Genomic DNA, 20675 nt, shown 5'->3' with positions numbered 1-20675 from the left:
CATTGAAGCTGCTCCTGAACCTCTGTCGGTAGCTGGAGGCGAATTGAGTAGTTCTGGGACACTGGATTCCATTGTGATAGCAGGGAACCTTGTAGCGGTCGCATATGTGCCCTTGCCCACGGAACAACTTCCAGAGTTGATGTCATGAGGCCGAGGACTTGAAGGTAGTCCCATACCTTGGGGCAGACCGAGGTCAACAGCTTTTGTAATTGGTCCATTAGCTTCCTTCTTTGTGGAGGGGGAAGATAGATCTTGTTCTGGTTGGTATGAAACCGGACTCCCAGGTATTCTAGTGACTGGGAGGGCTGTAGCCAACTCTTGGTTGTGTTCACGACCCACCTCAGTTCTTGTAGTAGATTCTTGACTCTGGTGGTCGCATGGCGACTCTCCTCTGGAGACTTTGTCCCGATCAGCCAATCGTCCAAGTAAGGATGTAGCAGGACTCCTTCTTTCCTCAGTGCTGCCACCACTACCACCATGATTTTGGTGAAGGTTCTGGGGGCGGTAGCTAGTCTGAAGGGTAGCACTCTAAATTGATGACCCAGAATCGCAAATCACAGGAAGCGCTGGTGGTTCTGATGGACCAGGATGTGGAGGTAAACCTCGGATAGGTCCAAGGAGGTTAAGAATTCTCCCAATTGTACCTCCATTACAACAGAGCGTAGGGTTTCCATGCGGAAGTGTGGAACCTTCAGGTAACGGTTGACGGCCTTGAGGTCCAGGATAGGCCGGAATGTTCCTTCTTTCTTGGGAATGATAAAATAGTTGGAATAGTGGCCAATATTTTGTTGAAGCATGGACACTGAGGCTATTGCCTTCAGGCTGAGTAGTCTTGCTAGCATGGTTTCAACTGCCAGTCTCAGAGTGGGAGTGGCACGGCGATTTCATAAATTTGGCTGGGGGAATGTTTTGGAATTCCAGCGAGTACCCATCTTGAATGATGGTTAGGACCCACTTGTCCGAAGTTATTTTGACCCATCTTTGGTAGAAGAGGGTAAGTCTGCCCCCTGTCTTCTTCCTGAGGATAGGTCTGCATCTTCTCTTTGTGGGGTACAGCCGGGGTCTGCCCCTGAACTTGCTCCTCTCTTAATGTGCCTGTTCCGAAAGGACTGAGACCTTCCTGAAGGACGAGGTGCTTGGGACCTTGTATTCTTGTAGGGCTTAAAGTGCTGTGATCCTTTACCCTTGGTTCTTCTGGGGGAGGAGCGCTAATATGTTCTTTTGTTCCTGGCCTCAGGTAATCAGGGTACTGGAGATTCACCCCATTTGTTGGCTAATTTCTCCAGTTCGCTCCCGAACAGGAGGGATCCTTTAAGAGGCATTTTTGTTAGGTTCACTTTGGACGTTGCGTCAGCCGACCAATTCCGGAGCCATAATTGTCTTCTTGCCGCCACTGCGGTGGTGACACCCCTGGATGAGGTGCGCATGAGGTCTGTGGTAGTATCGATGAGGAAGGAGACCGCATGCTCCATCGCTTCTCCAGGCGTGGTTGTGTCTCTGGTGAGGATCAAACAGGAACGTGCCACTAATGCGAAGCAGGAAGCAATTTGTAGCGTCATTGCTGATACATCAAAGGACTGCTTAAAGATGGCTTCCAGCCTTCTATCCTGGGCATCCTTCAGTGCCGCTTCTCCCTCCATTGGGATCGTAGTGCATTTTGAGACTGCACAGATCATAGCATCCACTTTGGGGAAATTAGGAGTTTCTTAGCCATGGGTTCCAGAGGGTATAGGGCTATTAGAGCTTTCCCCCCCTTTGAAAGTGGCCTCTGGAGCATTCAATTCCTGGTCAATCAGTTCCTTAATGGGCTCCAACATAGGGAAATAGCATGAAGCTTTACTGAGGTACACCAGCATGGGATTCCTTCTTTGGTTCCGCTGTGGACTCCGTGCCTGGGAGACCCAGTATCTTCATAGTCTGGGACACTAGGGTTGGTAATTCGTCCTTCTGGAAGAATCGGAGCATGGTCCGGTAAGGCTCCATCCCTGGGGGAATTTCTCCTTCTTCAGGGAGACTTTCATCCTCTGAGGTATTTGGATCCCCAGTCAGAGAGACTCTTGGTTAGGAGAGGCATGTATAGAGAAGCCCAAGAGGTGCCGGGAAGGACTTTTACTTCCGGCTGGGTTTGAGTCAGATGGACAGCAGGGGCTGGTTGTGCCAGGACAAAGGTTTGCAGCCCTTTGAAAAATTCCACCCAGGAGAAGGTTCCTGGATCCATGTTGATCCCAGGAGGGGTTGTAGTGGTAGCCCAGGAGGAATTTTCCTGCAGGGGCGCCGAGTTGGAGATACTTAGGTCCGGGATGCTATCATCCGTGGTACCGGATCCCTCTCCTGGCTGTAGAGAGTCTTGATTTGGTTCTCCCTGGTTCTGTTCGCACTGTTGGCACAGGAGGGATTCCAATCCAGGCTGCACGGCTCTTAAGTGGCAGGCTGGGCAAAGGAAGGGTCTCTTGGCTTTCTTGGATGGCGGTGCCATTATTTGTGCGCGTGTAGGGCTTAGGCATGGAGTTATGCGCGCGGATGAGCGTCAGATGCGCAGAAGTTATGCTCACAAAGTGCGCACGGGCAACGGAGTTTTTGCGTGTAGCACAGTTATGCGCGCTGCTGTGCACTCAAACCAGAGTTGAGCACTTAAGTTAGGCGCTTCGGGCCTCTGGCCTGCCCCGCGCATACCATCGGTCGGAGGGGGAAAATGGCGCTGACGACCCCGAAGGCAAGATGGCGACACCCCCCCCCCCCCCCGGAGGGTCTCCACGTGTGTGGACCCTCGCATCAAATCAGGGCCTGCCCCAAAGGAGGGCTGCTCAACCCGATTCAAACCTCATCAGAGGAAGGCTGGTACGGCTGTTCGAGCCTTGGAGACCGGAGACTTAGAAGTAAAGATTTCTATCTTTCCTAGTCTTGGCGCTTACCGGTCGCATGCCGGACAGTCTCTAGCTGCGGGGGGAGAGGGGAATACCTTCACCGCCAAGCTTGAATCTGCACCTGCTGCCTTTCAGCCACCCTGGGGGCTATGTCCATGCCGGGAATCGGCCGGCGGTCTAAGGCTCACCTCTGAGGGATATCGTAATCACCTCAGGAAAATCTCGACTGGGGGAGGGACCGTTAGGTTTCACCGCAGGAGAAGTGGGGCTCTCTTCTTAAAGGTAAATTTTCTCTTTCTTCTTTCTTGTAAATGTTACACTATTCTCGTTTGGGATAGTGTCCGCATCTACTATGGAGACAAGAGAAATACCGAAGAGCTAAGCATGCTGCACGGGGTATATGTAGGCTGACGTCAGCTTTGAAATCTGATTCCGTCTCCCATCTGCTATCAGGAGAACACAATACCATTGGTCCTGAGTCCATCTGGCTACACGCTAGGAGATTTATAATGGCTATCTGTACTCAAAGCTACTTGTTTTTGAGAAACTACATCCAATTCTCTGATAAGCTGATATAACTCGCTTTGCACTCTTTTTTTGTTAGAAAAGCATGTCATAAATGACGACTTGCTTCACTTACAGGGGATAATAAGTAAAAGTGACCTGACAGCCACACAAGTTAAGGATTAAACTTTTTTTTATTGCTCATTAACATATAAAATTGCATAAATTCCTTACAACAAGAAATGATATAGATACATTATGCAATTATCCTCTTTATTCCTTTCACAAACAAGCAATAGCACAACCAAACAGTTCAAAAATAAAAAGCTAATGTTTTAAACAAAATACCCAGAGAGACCTTATAAAGTGAAATCCACTAAGAAAAAGAGAGACAAGTTAAGACACCTAAAAAGAACAAAAATCTAATTTTTTGTTCATCAGTTTCTGATATTCCTCAGTAAAAGAATGTAGATAGGCAATCCAAATTTAGCAGACTATAGCATAGTCGAGAGAGCAGAATATTCCAAATATATTAAGTCCACAAAATGAGAGGTCCATTCCAGAAGTGTGGGAACTTTTTTTTTTTTTTTTTTTTTGCCATAAAAAAGCTTTTGACAAAAACATTTTATATTTACCCACAAAGACAAGCTGATACACATGATTTAGTAAGCCAGATCCATATGAAAACACTTCTTTTTTTTGTTACAATTCCCAACTGATGAATCATAGCTTTCCAGAAAATCTGAATTTTGGACAAAATCATAAACAATAAAACAAATTATCTGTCAGCATGTTTTAAACAAAGTCCTGCTGAAAGGTGAACCTTCTCCCAAGTTTTTGTTTTTTAGCAGACTGAAGCAGGTTGTCTTGCTATATCTCCCTGTATGTTGCATCATCCATCCGTCCTTCAATTTTAACAAAATGCGCAGTCCTCACTGAGGAAAAACATCCCCACAACATGATGCTGCCACCCCCATACTTTACTGCTGTTGTTAGGTTTGCACCACATTCAGTGTTTTGAATTTTGGTCAAAAAGCTCCATTTTTATATCACCTAACCTCAAAACCTTATACCACGTTTTAGCTGGGTTATTCTGATGCTTTCTGGCAAACTCCAGATGTGCTTTGATGTGATTTTTTTCTTCAGTAATAGCTTCTTTCTAGTCACCCTCCCATGCAGGCCAGTTGTATGCAGAGCTCTAGATATGGTTGACTGGTGCACTTCCACTCCAAGCTCAGCCATTGAACTCTGTAGCTCCTTCAAAGTGATTGTTGGCCTCTCTGTGGCGTACAAGTCTCCTTGCTCTAATGCTGAGTTTTAGGGATGTCACTGCCTAGGCAGTATCTGGGTGGTATGATACAGCTTCTATTTCCTCACAATTGATCGAACAGTGCTCCCTGGGATATTCAAACACTTGGATATTATTTTGTAGCCCTTTCCTATCTTGTGCATGTCTATAACTTTAGCTTTAATTTCCTTAGAATGCTCTTTGGTCTTCATTTTCACAGCTTTCCTTCAGATTCACAGTCTGACCAATAGTATTGGAATTAGAGGGTCTTTTATCCAGAAAAGCTGACCTTTAATGATTCACAGGTAGAGGCCAGTTGTTAGAGCAATATCTTTCATCTGTGTAAACTTGGATCTTTCACAGTACAGGGGTTGAATACTTATGGAAGCAGCATTTTTTCAGTTTTATTTTACAAAAAATGCAGAGAAATAATGAATTGTGACTTTGAAAATTTACTTTAAGAGCATTACTGCTTTGCAATACTTATGTCTGGAACAATCTGTGTGTTGCAATCCACATAAATCTGCTGACTTTTTAGGGGGTCGAATACTTTTGTAAGCCACTTTATAAACATATAAAAGCTTAGTGCAATCACAATAAGATATTTGGGTCACTGCTATCACTGAATGTGCCTTCACAATGAAACTAGATATGTTGTTAGAAAACATGGCTGATTTTGAGTTGGTACAATGAAACTGTTTTACATGTAGGTCAATGTTTATATTGCCTATAAATCTGACACCAAATATTTATTTTAAAATGTATATTCCACCTCATTCAGCTACTTGCCGGTCTGGATGGATTACAGTAGAACAAAAATTAGAACATTTAAAGAAATAAGAATTCCTTATTTTCTTAAAATAGCAAAAGATAAGATTATAATGTGTTTTCCCCGTGGTTGCAAAAATGTTTTCTTCAGTTATATCCTCTTTTTATGTATAGGTTGACACATGTATTCAGAAAACAAGGGGTGTAATGATTGTTCTATCACAGGTTCTCCCAGTTTGCTACAGATTACAAAAGAAGGTAAGATACTACAGCTCTTACAAGTCTTCTTTATGTAAAAGGATGCAATACATATACAATCTCTCTTCCTTGCCATTTTAAATGTATACTAACACTTTTTTCAGTATAAAGCTGGAAATGGTTGTCTTCGATCTCCCAGAACATGGAAAACAAACAGATTACAAACAGAGTTGCAAACGAAAACAGCCTTGATGGGAAAACAGTTGAAGCCTTTGGAGTCAAATCTTTGGAATACCATGTAGCGAATCTAACATTTTTAGAAAGCAAATGACTCTTTGTAATGCTGAACTCTACACCAATCAGAAATGAAATTGGAAAACTTAATTGTTTTCACCCTTGATGTCTTCATGGAAGTATCAAACAAACTTACTGGAGCTGAAGAGCTATTGTATGAAGATGGTCCTTTTCATCACAGTGCTCAATTGTATCACTCTGGTTCAATTGTGTTTTGTAATATGCAAGGTTGTTTTTTTTCTGCTCATTTATGGTCCTATTTACTAAGCATTTTCCCCATAAACACAAAACGGGAGAAGAGAAACCTTTAGTAAATAAGCTCCTTATACTGTTAGAATATTTTGTGAATGTCTTAAAGTTTCAACCCAAAGATGCTGCTATACAGTACAAAAAAACTGGATTATTTCAATATTCTATATGTAACAATCTATTCTAATATCATCAGAATCTCATTTTGCAGTTATGCTTTATGTATATTCACCTGTATCAGGAAAAATTTGGCTTAAAGCACTGACTGGTTAATATCTTAACTGGAGGCATACTTCTATAATGAACTAAGCAAAAAATAAGATGACTTATGGAAGTTCCTTGCATCCCACCCAGGGCTGCCATTCAAGTCAGCTGGAGTGAATGAAGTTTGAACATTGACATCTCCAGCTGTAAAGCTGCAATCTTGGCTTATGGAATGATCATATTTATATAAAACCAGATATTCAGTGCCATTTCTCTGGCTAAGTTAGGTCTTAGCTGGACAAATGGTGCCATTCAAATATTTGGCTACACTCTGTGGTCGGCACTTATCCAACTAACATTTTACCTGGAGAAAAAAGTTGACCGGATAAGACAGGAGCGAGGGCATTCCGGGGTGGAGTCAATTATCTGGCTAGCTTAGCCGATAAATGTCAATTTTCACCATTATCTGGCTAAGTTAGCTGGATAACTTTAGGACTATATGAAAGCAATCCTAAAAGTAGCTGGATATACTTATCTAGCCGACTTTGAAATAGCTGTGGATATTCAGTGGTGCAACTGTGTTACTGAATATTCAAGCCAAAGTATTCGAATAAATTTAGCCAGCTAACTTTGCAAACCAGTCAAACTTTTGCAAACGCTGTCTGCTTTGAAATTGTTTCATTTACCAGAAGTGGATTGATTCTCTTTTTAAGTTGTTCTTATATTTAACAGTTGCTGATTGCACTGCTTCCTTTTTTTTATTTTGTTAATTTAGAATTTAGTAGCCGTTAATATGCATGTGAAACTACTGAAATCACTTAACTCTAGAATGTATTCCATATTTAAGGTTCATGAAGATGTAGGTTTTTTACATTAACATTTACAATGTAAGATTATATTTTTAAAATAAATAATGTTTACTATGAGTTTGGTCTCTATATTGTTATAGCAAATGGCCCTATGTGAATACTAAACAAAACTAGAAACTGACTACAGAAGATTAGAGCAGGGATATCAAATATGGAACCCCTTCATCCAGACTGCGGCCTCTTTTTCCAGAGCAAATCTTCAGCTGATTCACTGAGGCAGCATGTCAAAGACTGGGTGGCAGCAGTTGTCCTGTCTTTTTCTTCACCATTTGCATGCAAAGCAGCTTATTGCTAGACTTGTGTTATCAGGGGATAACTTTTGTATGGTTAGGCAATTTCCACATGGTGAATGCCTAATGGTGCTAAATAAATAGATTCCTAATTTGTACCTGAGGCATTGGAGGGTGAAGTGACTTACCTAAGGTCACAAGCAGTCGTTCTCAGCCTGTTGCTCCACCTCTAGGCCACTCCCTCCACTCCTAATAATGTAGACTTCTTGCAAAGGACATCCAGCAGCAAGCAAAGGATCAGGCTTAGACAGGCAGATCCCCCTTCCTTGATGTATCTCACAAGCAGTAGGTTCCAGGCAGGGAGCTAAGCCAGAGAGAGGAAAGCAGGAGAGCAACATACGAGAAGGGCACTCCTGAATGATTTTAATCCCCAGAGCCAGGGAAGGAGAAAGGAAAAGTGGCAGTAGTGGGCAGGGCTCAATCTCCAGAGGTAGCAAGATGGAGGTGACTGCATCAATCATGGCAGGGGAGGTGAATGGGAAGGTGCAGGGCAGGTCTCGGCTTGGCTACTCTCTCCTGTCCCTGCCAGGCAAACACGACAGAAGGATAGTAGTGGGTTTTTTTGTTTTGGGGGAGGAGGGGGTGTTTCATCACTACCCATGGTGAATGCATTGAGTTTTTCCATCTGGCTTGGAGTGATAATGGTGCACTTGACTCCAGCAGAGATTTAGCTGCCTGGCTCAAAATGAAACAATACTAGGAATGTTTTGTTTGTGGTTTTATTTATTTATTTTATTTTTTTTTTAATGAACTTGAAATGCAAACATCTCCTGTGCAAGATATACTTCTATAACTCGGTCTCTGGTACTTCCTGGTCCTCCAAAAATGGTCTTCAACCCTGAGCACTACTACTCAGTGGACAGCTCGGGTAGTTTTATGTCACCTCTGATCAGAGGTTCAATTTTTGGGTGCAAAGCTGTCTCACCATTGCAGGGTAATTTCTGATAAAGTTGTTAACATGGCATCTGCATGGAGGCAGGTTTTAACTTGCATTTTAGCATATTTTTTCCATGCACTAAACCTTGTTAAATGCCAGTTAAATTTACATTGAAAAATGTGCACTAAACACCCGCGCTAGGATAGTGTGGATGTAGCAGCCTAGTTTGCGATCTTATATTCTCAATTCCTTCCGCTCTTTTTATATGCTACTCACTAGTGGGGCATAAATTGTTGTTCCTTATTCTAGAAATTTACAAATACAATAATCTAGCTCTAAGTGGAAAAAATATCTATAAAAAAGAACTGATACTAAGATTTAAACAGGTCAAATATAGCACATAGCTAATCACCAACCCTTAAACTCTGACACTATGAAATGATTTATTTGCTGTACAGTTGTAAATTACACTAAGGGTTTTCGCATAAATCTTTCAGTTAGAGTCTTGCTTCCAATAGAGTTGGCAATTCTAGCAGTAACCATGTTTGAGGTTTTTTTTCTGCAACTAATAAAAGGACCTCTAATATAAAACAGCCACCATCAAGCCAAGCAGAACAAGAGAGGATGGCATAAACAGTAATGGGGTGTGTGTACCTGCTTTTTTCCTTTTTAGTCAAATTATTTAATTATGCTGGACCCTAATTTTATGCTTAAATACAAGCTTTGGCTGAACAAAAAAGCCTATTTAATTTTTTTAAAAGTTTTCTTTTCATACTTTATCAGAGTTTCTTACAAAATCAGCTCTGTGTTTTAAGATTACAAAATAAAATATGCTTTTCAGTTGACTTCTGAACAGGCACTATAGCTCATTATAAGTTTTTAAAGACAACATGACACTCTGTAGTTCGGATCCAGGACAATCTTGGTCATGGAGGTAGACTTTATATATCGTGCAAAACAAACTTCTGAGAAGTCTTACTGTTCCCATGCATATATCTTAGCTTCTCGAACAAATTAAAAGTTTGTTCATTCGATCTTCATGCTTTGTCTGATGTGGTATTACATCTGTTCAGCAGTATTTCTTCATACTCTGCTTGGCTTAACAGTCCTTGTGTTATGCTCTTACTTTCTTTAAATTTGGGTAACAGAACCGCAATGTATCCCTCAGTGGATGGCTGCAAAATAAAGATTCATATTGGTTTGAGTCCCAAAAACTGCTAATAAATGTGGCTAAAACGGAGAGGTTGTTGGCAGGGAGTGAAGGGGAGATGGATGATGCATTATATTTGAACATTCGAGATATATCTGAGGCCAAAAGTAGTAAGATTAGGTAGGAGATACAAAAAGTGGTCTATCAGAAAAGGATATTTGTGGTAATAGGGCCAGAGCTATGGAATGCAATTTCAAGTGAAACAAAATTGGAATCAAACTATTTGCATTTCAGAAAAAGAGTAAAAGCTTGGTGTTTGCATTATAGTTGGTGAGGTTGGTATTTCTTAACAGGAGTGTCTGGGATTATGTTTTTATTGGTCATACTTTACTATGTTGACTGTTCTGCTGGGATTTTGTTCTATTTTATTTTTAGTTATTTTTATGTTTAATGATGTGCACTGCTCTAGCCAGAGTCTGGTTCCTGATTAGAATCCAGAAATAAAAAAAATAAATATATATAAATAAATATATAGATATACACACACACACTATAAAGAATTTACTATAACATTGAACAAACTTTGAAATGTATTATTACCTTTTCTTGCAAAAGAGCTGGATTATGAAGAATATTTTCATTTACTTCTAATAACCGACCTCTTATACAACTGAATAAGAAAAAAAAATCTAGTTAAGTTCCTAGAAAGCAGAGTTGCTTACCTGTAACAGGTGTTCTCCCAGGGCAGCAGGATGTTAGTCCTCACATATGGGTGACATCATCAGATGGAGCCCTGTCATGGAACACTTTTGTCAAAATTTCTAGAACTTTGACTGGCACACTGAGCATGCCCAGCATGCCACTAACCCTGTAGCCACCAGGTGTCCCCCTTCAGTCTCGTTTGTAGCAAAAGTACGAGTGAAAAATAAAATAAGAAAACGGTAACAAAACCCCCAACTCCACAGGGTGCGGGTGGGTTTCGTGAGGACTAACATCCTGTTGTCCTGGGAGAACACCTGTTACAGGTAAGCAACTCTGCTTTCTCCCAGGACAAGCAGGATGGTAGTCCTCACATATGGGTGAATAAATAGCAAGCTGTAGGCTGAGTCATACAAATGAGGCCAAGCATCACATAACATGTGCAATGGGCACAACAACTGGAGTGCTGTTGGCAAGGATGAGGCAGCCTTATAGTGAGACCGAGGGAGTCGAGGGCTCCTTGTTTGGACTGGCTTTTTATGGGCCAGTCATCCAGGAATGGAAAAACGTATTCGCCCCTTATGTATAAGCTGTGCAGCCACGAATGCCAGGCACTTGGTAAATACTTGGGGCACCGAGGCCAGGCCGAATGACAGTGCCTTGTATTGATAGTGCCTGTGACCCACCACGAATCCCAGATACTTGCGATGAGGAGGGAAGATCGCAATGTGGGCGTATGTGTCTTGCAGGTCCAGAGAGCACAGCCAATCCCCCTGTTGTATCAGTGGAAGCATGGTGCCCAGGGACACCATTCTGAACCATTCCTTGTGAAGAAATGTGTTCAAGGCACAGAGATCCAGAATAGGCCGGAGACTGCCAGTCTTATTTGGAATTAGGAAATACCTGGAGCAGAACCCTCTCCCCTGCTGATTCGGTGAAACTGGTTCCACAGCTCTGGCCGACAGAAGGGTCAAGAACTCTGAAGTAGTCCTGTGTGATCGTCCCAGATGGTAACCGTGGGTTATGATGGACAAAACCCATTGGAATGGTAATTGGGTGCCAATTGGTTGCAAAGTGGCAAAGGCAGCCCCCCACCGGAGGATGGCTGCTGCTCTCTGGAAAGGAGTCAAAATCCAGCCCCAGGGCCAGTAGGAGGGAGCTGGCTGTGGCCTAGGTGTTCTCACTTGGCGTCCCTGTCCCCTCTGAGGTGCCCGAGCTGGTCGTGCACAGGACGCAGGAGAGAAATATTTGCGTGGTCTGTGGAATTGTTTCCTGGTGTCCCTATGTGTTCCCCTGTGGGCTATGGAGGGAATATCTGGGGAGACAATTGACAACTGCGCAGGGTCTCATGATGGTCTTTTAACTGCGCCACTGCGTCCTGAATCTTGTCCCCAAACAGGTTGTCTCCTATACAGGGTAGATCTGCAAGTTTGTCCTGCACTTTCAGGCACAGGTCTGATGCTTTGAGACAGGCCCAGCACCTAGCACTGATGCCCGCTGCCACGACTCTGGATGCTGTTTCAAAAGAATCATAGGCAGCTCTGACCTCATGTTTGCCGCTTCCACTCCTTTTTGTAGGATGGAGGACAAGGTCTCCTGTTGTTGCTGTATTAATGTCTCTACAAATTCCTGAACTTGTTTCCAGAGATTTCTATTATATTGGTTCATGTATAATTGATATGCTGCTATTCATGCTATCAACATGGACCCATAGAAAACTCTTCGTCCCAATGCATCCAATGCCTCTGTTCCTTACCAGGAGGAGCAGAGGAATGTGGACATGATAGTTTAGCCTTTTTCTGAGCTGATTCCACGACTACAGAATGGTGGGGCAGCTGACTTTTCTGAAAACCTGGGCTTGCTGGACCAGGTACGTAGCATCTGTCTTTCTTCTGTTGACTGGAGGTACAGTACCTGGATGGTCCCACAGGTGGTGCAAGAGGTCAAGAAGGACTTTGTGCACTGGTATCACCATTATCTCCTTTGGAGCATCTACAAATTGTAAGACCTCCAACATTTTGTGGCGAGAATCTTCCTCCGTCACCAGTGGAAAAGCAATAGTCTCAGACATCTCTTTGACAAAATTGGCAAAGGAGAGGACTTCCGGAGGAGATAATCACCTCTCTTCCAGGGGTGAAGGCTCTGAGAGCAACTCCTCGGAAGTTTGTGAAGAATCATCTGAGGATGCATCTCCCCATGGGTCATAGGGACTTTCCCCTTCCCCTGGAGGACTTCCTGCTGGAGGAAGTATGCCAAAGCCGAGAGGCGGGAAGGCATAGATAGATGCGGCACTGGCATCGAGGGCACCGGGGGAAATGAGGTGCACTTGGGCACAGATAGTCCTGATGGACCTGGAATGGGTTCCGGCATCAGTGGTTCCTGAGGAGGCATTTGGCCGGGAACCGATTCTTCCTCCTCTGAGGAACCCGGTATTGGTATCGGGACCTGCAGAGGCCTCGATGGACGACTCTGTGTCGAGGCACTCAAGCGGTGCGAACATCAATGGAGCCTGTTACAGTGCCAGTATGGGGGCCAGCACTGGCGGCGATTGAAAGCCTTGTAGGGCATTCAGCACTGCCATGGGTGGCACGGCAATCGGGATAGGAGGCAGCCTAGGCATCACCGGAGCTTCCACTGAGGTCTGTGGAGGCTCGGTGCCCTGCACCGGTATCAGTGGGGAACGCCCAGAGGTCCCGAGTCCAGAGGAGGATGGGGGCTTCTCTCCCCAGGCCCTCTTCGCAGGCAGCTCGGTGGAAGTCTATGCTGCTGCTGTATCAGTGCCGGCACCGGTCAGCGACGCCCATTGGTACCGGTGTTTCCCCTCGGTGCTCAGTATGGTCCTACTCCGGCACAGAGGACAATGATGCCGATGTCTTCGATGGTGTTAGTGATGGTCACCCGCTCTAAGATGTCTCCGAGGTCAATGGCGCTTGAACTGGTGTCGATGGAGCAGAACATTTTGAACCAAATAAGTGCTCCATCTTGTCCAAACGAGTGCGACGGCCTTTGGGGGTCATTTGTGCACAACTAGGACATCGACGAATGTCGTGCGAGGGACGTAAACACAAAACGCAAATGATGTGTGGGGCCGAGATGGACATGATCCTCGGACATTCGGGGCATTTTCTGAACCCGGTCACCATAGTAAAAAAGGGGGGCGTGTGGAAATGCCGCAGGGAATCAACCGCAAACTACAGGGAAACACCGAGCCCCGGAGGGAATGGTGCACGATGGGGGACCCCAGTAAGGGTGATTTTAGGAAGATTAAACTTCAAATGTTCCGTGAGGAAAGTTGTGAGAAATTTCTCACAGAACTCCTAAACCGCGAGGGCAACTGCTGCACGGAAAAAAAAGAGACTGAAGGGAGTTCCCCTGGTGGCTACAGGGTTAGTGGGAGGCTGGGCATGCTCAGTGTGCCAGTCAAAGTTCTAAAAACTTTGACAAAAGTGTTCCGTGACAGGGCTCCATCTGATGATGTCACCCATATATGTGAGGACTACCCATTCTGCTTGTCCTGGGAGAAAGAATTTACAATGACTGTGCATATATTTTAATAGTTGGGCAATACTATGGCTACATCAGTCCGATTTTGGAAAACAAGACTTGGATGGTTACTAATCTAGAGAAAGATGTAAACAGACCTTGTAAGCAAAGTCAGAAACTCAAATCTGGCTGAGGTTAATAGTGTTAAAGCCCTTTGATGGTATGAAATATAACAGTTTTTCCAAGTCTATTCCTGCAGTACAGCTATGCACAGAAGCAAAACAACCATCACAACTGGTCTCGACTTGCATTCTCAGGAGACAGAACAAATGAAAGTACAAGAGAGAGTTCATCTACACCCTAAACTGCAAGACAGCAGCAAAGTGGTGAGGGTTACATACAGTACATGAATATATTATTTATTTGCAGTACCTTCTACTATATAAACATTAACTCAACCATTCCCTATAAAACAAAATGATCAAGGTACAGTCAAAGTGCTTTCTTCCACTAGAGAGCAATAGATGGCTAGCACAAATGCGGTAATTGGAAATAGATAAATTTTTAGGACTTCCTGCACCAATCTCTACTAGCACCAAGACAGACCTGAAATGGTATTGTGAAGCCAGAGGATAACTCACCTATATATGGTATATTCCTCTCCATCTAAGCAAGAAATCCGACACAATGGAGCAAGTTCTGTTAGAAACTGAGCACCCTGGATTAAAAAACAAAGCAAGGAAATGTATATTAAAATATAAATGTTTTGTTTACAGCAGTTTGAATTTCCCTGAGTTTTATGATATCCAACTAATATATCACAGCAGTCTGAATTTCATAGATACTACATTTATTATTTACTGTGGCTACAAATCTTGAAAAAAAAGCAGCAATTTTTGTATATGGCAGTCTGTTAGGATTAATGTACTGGATGGCATTCCGAGCCCTAAAAAAAAGCAAATAAGTTACATTACTGGTAGCTATGCAATCATGCAAATGTCAGAAAGGAAAGCAGTCTATCTTACCCTCTTTGACTTTCCAGAGACCTTATTTTGAAGCCTGCTGCAGTTGGCACTAATTTGGTAATTAATACTCTTAACTGTTCTTCCCTTTTGAAGAAGAGGATGTGACTTTGCTAGTGTGATAACACAAATCCTGAAGGGGAATAAATATGCCATTGGTAAAAGCATTACTTCATTTTCCTTACTGTAGCTTTGCTATGCTCTCTCTAATGGATTACATCACAAAATAGCCATACTTTGGGGCATGAGTTACTAAAATGCAGATATACAGTGAGCATCATGTTTATAACTTGTCCTGGATATTCAGTAGGACTTGCATGCACAAGTCTCCCACTGAATATAATCAGATAAAGTTTTCTGACCAAACTTGTGCGTGTAACTTTAGCATGATAGAGCTCAATATGTGTGCTTACACTAGTTAAAGTTCATTCCTGCCCTGGAACACCTTCCTTTTTGTATGGATAAATCTTGTACACACAAGATTTGTGTACTGTGGGGGGAGAAGGGGAAATATTTAACTCAACTTTTATTTTTAATAACAGGCAGAAAACACAGAGCACACTATCACATATCAAAAGCTACATGACAATCAGATATAAGTTCAGCATACATTAATGCCTATCTTCCCTTCCACAGTCTGGTACAGCCTGACTAAATCTGGGAGAGCCCCATATATTTGGGTTTTTTTTCAATGACCTGTCACTGGCTGACCCACACAAACCCAATATCTACCCCATATATAAGTATTGTAGAAACTAGCATATATGCTGCAAAACACAGTAGCTATGGCAAAGTTGTTTGCACCAATGTGCTATCCCAAGAGAAGAGTTCCAGGTCATCAATGTGGTGAACCTTGCTGTATGAATCATTTGGTCACATAGCTTACACCTGCGTGCCCCAGAACTAAAATTGCTCAATTTTCCCAAGAGACAAAGGGCTGCCATAAAACATACCTTCATGCCCACAATATCTCAATCTTTTTGTCCCAAAAGTCCTTGATTTATGCACATACCTCTTCATCACACTCCAATAAAAGCTAGATATAGTCAAAAACTTTGCAAAACATGTGGGAAAGTTCACCTGAAACAGTTTATAGTTGTATAACAGAACTTGGTGCCTTTCTTCATATTCTTCTTGCATTCTCTACATCTTAATTTTAGCCCTACATCCAAGTTCCATTTTTCTATCTAAAGATGGCATAGTTCCATCACACAGATCATATCATAAGTGACTTCATGGCTCTGGGAGAAAGGGTAAAGCAGATAGGTGCACAGGTGGTATTCTCCTCAGACCTTCCAGTTAGGAATAAAGGCCTAGGCAGGGAAGCTTGCACTGAGGAGATAAATGAATGGCTGCGTAGATGGTGTCGACATGAGCATTTTGGCTTCTTTGATCATGAGATATTTCAAGGATGCTGAGCCAGAGATGGGATCCACTTGTTTAAGAAGGAGCGCAGCACCTTTTCAATACAGAATGGCAAACCTACTGAGGAGGTACTAGAATCTCAGGGATGGGTGAACAAAACCCAAAGGTAAGTAAAGCATTAAATACATATAAAAATAGGAAATATGGGGGGAAAGGCAGCTATGTACACTAATGCTCATAGTAGGGGAATAAAGTCCCAGATCTACAGGCATTCATGGAAGCTGATTTAGAAAGGGTAGCTGTCGCAGAAACCTGGTACATGGAAAATTATGACTGGGATCTAGTTATACCTGACTACAATCTATTCAGGAAGGACTGGTTAAGGAAGGAAGGGAGGCAGCTTGGCATTATGTATAAAAAAAAAACAGTATTAAAGCAACAGCACTGTGGGTTAATCTGGAAACATGGAATGGAATATCTATTTCTATTGGTGTAATACACAAACCTCCATCACAGACAGGGGAGATGGATAGAGATTGAATAGAATATATTTACAGGATTGCTGAGAAAGGGGAAGTGCTGCTGCTAAGGGATTTCAATCTTTCAGATTTTGATTGGGACATCCCAACTGCAGTATCTTCTAGAAGCAGGGAGATTCTGCAATCTCTGCAAGAAGAACTGTTCTGTCAACTGATAACAGAACACACACAGAAGGGGGCAATACTGGACCTGGTGCTTGCCAATGGGGACAGTATTGCTGATGTTGTAGTGAATGATTATCTGGGAACCAGTGACCACCGGATGGTTGTTCAATATCAGGACACAAAAGATGAAGGTTCATTCTAAGGCAAGGGCCCTAGAATTGAGGATAACTAACTTTATCAAAATGGAGGGAGTGCCCCAAGGAGTCATTAGCTGGATGGGAAAATCTAGGGGATATAGAAAGGGAGAGAACAGGGAGTACTAGGAGTATAAAACAAAATGTAGTAATCAACAACTTACATAGAAACATAGAAATGATGGCAGAAAAGGACCAAATGGTCTATCCAGTCTGCCCAGCAAGGCCACAGTAGCATCTACCACACTGTGCAGGTTTCCCCCATTCCCAGTCCATTAAAGTCAGGCCCTTATTGGTTGCTATTTGAATCCAATTCCCCGTTACCTCTTGCCATTGAAACAAAGAGCAATGTAGAGTTGCATCAAAAGTATCGTGCTTATCGGTTAAGGGTAGTAACCGCCACATCAGCAAGTTACCCCCATGCTTATTTGTTTCCCCAGACCGTAGAAGTCAGGGCTTCTACGGTCTGATTAAGAAACTGATTAAGAAATTTTCTTTATAGCAACTTGAGATGTACCGTATCATTACGGTACATCTCAAGTTGCTATAAAGAAAATTTCTTAATCAGTTTCATAGGAAATATGGGGGGAAAAGGCAAGCTATGTACACTAATGCTCATAGTAGGGGAATAAAGTCCCAGATCTACAGGCATTCATGGAACGTTAATGTCATTCATGGAGTTAGTCATCTGACTTCATATACAAATGTGACAATGGTTTGTCTGCTGACTTGATGTTGATGATCTCTTTATTATTTAATTTTTGTTAATTTAAATTTTTGTGGAGTTTAGTCTTTGCCTAACTTTTATTGTAATGCTATGTGTGTAATTATGTACATCGCTTAGGCCAATTGTGTTAAGCGATTAATAAATTTAAAAAAAAAAAAAAAAAAAAAAAGGGCCCTCGTTGGTTGCTGTCTCAATCTAATTCCCCTTTTCCCCTGCCATTGAAGCAGAGAGCACTGATGGAGTTGCATCAACAGTATGAAGGCTTATTGGATAAGGATAGGAACCGCCAAACCAGCAGTTTACCCCCATGCACTTATTTCTTCATTTTCATCCTGTAAGTCTTTAGGGATACTCATGTTTATCCCATGCAGTTTTCAGTTCTTTCACTGTTTTCACCTTCACTACCTCCTTCAGAAGGGCATTCCAGGTATCCACCCAGCTCTCAATGAAGAAATATTTCCTGACATTGGTTCTGAGTTGACCTCCCTGGAGTTTCATTTCATGAACTCTACTGATTTCTTTCCATCAGAAACAGTTTGTCAATTGTGCATCATTAAATCCTTTCAGGTATCTGAAGGTCTGTATCATATCTCCCCCCTTGCACCTCCTCTCTTCAAGTGTGTATATATATTCAGAATCTTCAGCCTTTCCTCATAGGTCTTCTCATACAGACACCACACCATTTTGGGCACTCTTTCTCTGGACCGCCTCTAGCCTGTCTTTGTGAAATACAGACTCCAGAAGTAAACACCAAGGATCTGTATAAGGGCATTATCACCTCTTTTTCTTACTGGTTATTCCTCTCTCTCAGCATCCCAGCATTCTTCTGGCTTTAGATCTCCAGATACTATTACCCCAAGATCCCTCTCTTGGTCCATGCACATCAGTCTTTCATCCCCCATCACATATAGTTCTTTTGGATTACCGCACCCCAGATGCATGACTCTGCACTTCTTGACATTGAATCCCAGCTGCCAATTCTTCAACCACTCTTCAAACTTTCTTTTTTTGCAAACCATTTTTATTGAGTTTAAGTGAATAAACAGACATTAACAATATCTCATAACATGCAAATTTTCTCTCATGCATATTCATTCTGGATATCCTGAAAACCTGACTGGCTGATGGGCCCCCAGGACAGGGTTGGGTGACCACTCAGAAGACCCAGATGCCAGCATAAGAAAGCAACTCCCCTGTCCAGAGTGCTACTTCTGCTCCTAGTGGGGGGACATTTATCATGCGGGCAATTTAAGTTGCCCACCAAAAATAAGGTACCCTGCAAGTTTAACAACATATCCAGGACTTTAATGAAAAAGCCATGAGAATGCTCTTTTGGTGCATTCGAAACCTCTTTACCATTCCAGACCCCATTGAGAACAATAAATCTGCCTTCTGGGTCTGAAATATTTTTGATAATATGGAAGTTGGTGGATTTATGAATTAGAATAGCAACTCCCCCTTTTTTCCCTCTCGTCTCAGAATATACACAACTGCCCACCCACTCCCTTTTCAGCTTCTCACTCTCTACGCCAGAAAGATGGATACAAGCAATAGAGGTGTGGGATCTCTTCAGATGTTGCAGTACCTTCTTCCTTTTAATGGGGGAAGCTAACCCATTAACATTCCAAGAAATCAACTTATTCATGACACCCCCAAAATGTGAGACCTGCAAAGCCTAAACAAACCTCAATAGAACAGTGGGAGGCCCCCAGCCTAGCCTCCTATGGAGATCCCTCATAAGAAAAACCCAGAGGAGAAAGGAACATAACAACCCCTACACACTGAGAGTCACCCACCAATAACCATCCCCAATAGACATAAAAAGAGCAATGAAATAATTGGTCAGAAAACGTAACCACCACATAGCTTCCCCAAAGGAATCTAATCTCTTCCTTACCTTATCTCTTATTTTACCTTCCTGACTAAACAGTGAACAACATGAAACCCCAAATCCCATTCCCCCCTCCCCTCTAAACACTCACACCAAGTCAAAATCAAAACCCTTGAAAAACAAGGGAGAAGAGTCGCATATGTGTGGTCGGGTGCCACACTCCCATAAAATGTCTACAAATGCCAGTGACAGTATGGCCTTTTATAAAAACAAAGGGAAAACAGATACAAAGGTCAGGTTGAGGCAAACGAGCGTCAAACTAAAAAAACTGAGCACTCAGCCTTAAAACTATGGTTAAACTTCTGAAAAGAAAACAAGAACTGAAACCCAGTTCGGCTGGGTCAGTGCACCATGAAGAGTCAGCATGTCCCAACAGGGAATCTGTGCACTAAACATCTCAGGGACCTCTTGCAAAAGTACAGGATGCTCCCAGTACAGCACTGATGGTCACCAGCCAAAGTCATTTAGATAATGCAGCCACAAATCTTTGCGCTTTATCTGTCCTTCATGCCAGATTTTAAGCTTGGCTGGAAATTGCACAGAGAACCAAATTTGCATATTAAACAAGAGAGAGCAGACCTGAGAAAAGCCTCTGTGGAGTGCCGACGCTCTCACCGAATAATCTTTGAAGATCCGAACCCATTGAGAATTGTAGGAGATCTTGGTGTATTTCCTATACGCCTGGCAGATCGTCTGCTTATGAGCAAAGTTCAGCACTTTAGCTATTACAATATGTGGCCTTGTTTCTGAGTCCTTTCAGGTCCCAAGATGGTGAGCTATCTCTATGCAAAGTTTTCGTGCCAGGTCTGGTAAATTTAAGGCCTTAAGGAGCCAGGATTCCAAAAAGTCCCTCAAATTCCTGTCCTCAATGGACTCTGGGAGACCTAAAAACTGTGGATTAGGCCTCCTAGCATGATTTTCTAGGTCATCCAATTTGTTTGAGCATTCTGTCAGCAATTTCTCTTGTGTTGCCATTTTTGTGGTCACTGCTGGCAAGTCATCCTCTAGGTCCAAAATTCAGCCTTCCACTTGATCCAGCCGCGGACCCAACTCAGAGTGTGCTGCTGTTACCTCTGTTAGCTGGGAGAATATACC

The 20675-nt window shown here is 42.8% G+C and overlaps 2 protein-coding genes across 6 annotated transcripts in view; one reads left to right on the top strand and one right to left on the bottom strand.

Moving 5' to 3' along the window:
• Positions 1-7361, top strand: part of CTNNAL1 (catenin alpha like 1) — an 852902-nt gene extending 845541 nt beyond the window's left edge. Inside the window, 3 exon segments of the mRNA XM_029589981.1 lie at positions 5599-5682; positions 5787-5855; positions 5858-7361. Of these exon segments, the coding sequence (XP_029445841.1) occupies positions 5599-5682; positions 5787-5855; positions 5858-5953 (249 nt within the window). The 3' untranslated portion in view covers positions 5954-7361.
• An 850-nt stretch (positions 7362-8211) lies between these two features.
• The window catches only part of ABITRAM (actin binding transcription modulator), a 124518-nt gene continuing 112054 nt past the window's right edge, over positions 8212-20675 (bottom strand). For all 5 annotated transcript variants that reach the window (XM_029589987.1, XM_029589984.1, XM_029589986.1 and 2 more), the window contains 4 exons: positions 14763-14892; positions 14379-14455; positions 10156-10225; positions 8212-9580 (listed from right to left, as the gene is read on the bottom strand). In XM_029589987.1, the coding sequence (XP_029445847.1) occupies positions 9443-9580; positions 10156-10225; positions 14379-14455; positions 14763-14892 (415 nt within the window). In that variant the 3' untranslated portion in view covers positions 8212-9442. The remainder of the gene's footprint in view (positions 9581-10155; positions 10226-14378; positions 14456-14762; positions 14893-20675) is intronic.

The sequence above is a fragment of the Rhinatrema bivittatum genome, chromosome 2 (assembly GCF_901001135.1).
Source record: "Rhinatrema bivittatum chromosome 2, aRhiBiv1.1, whole genome shotgun sequence".
Taxonomy (NCBI): domain Eukaryota; kingdom Metazoa; phylum Chordata; class Amphibia; order Gymnophiona; family Rhinatrematidae; genus Rhinatrema; species Rhinatrema bivittatum.
The sequence above is the reverse complement of the archived record's forward strand: the minus strand, read 5'-3'. Positions and strand labels throughout refer to the sequence as shown.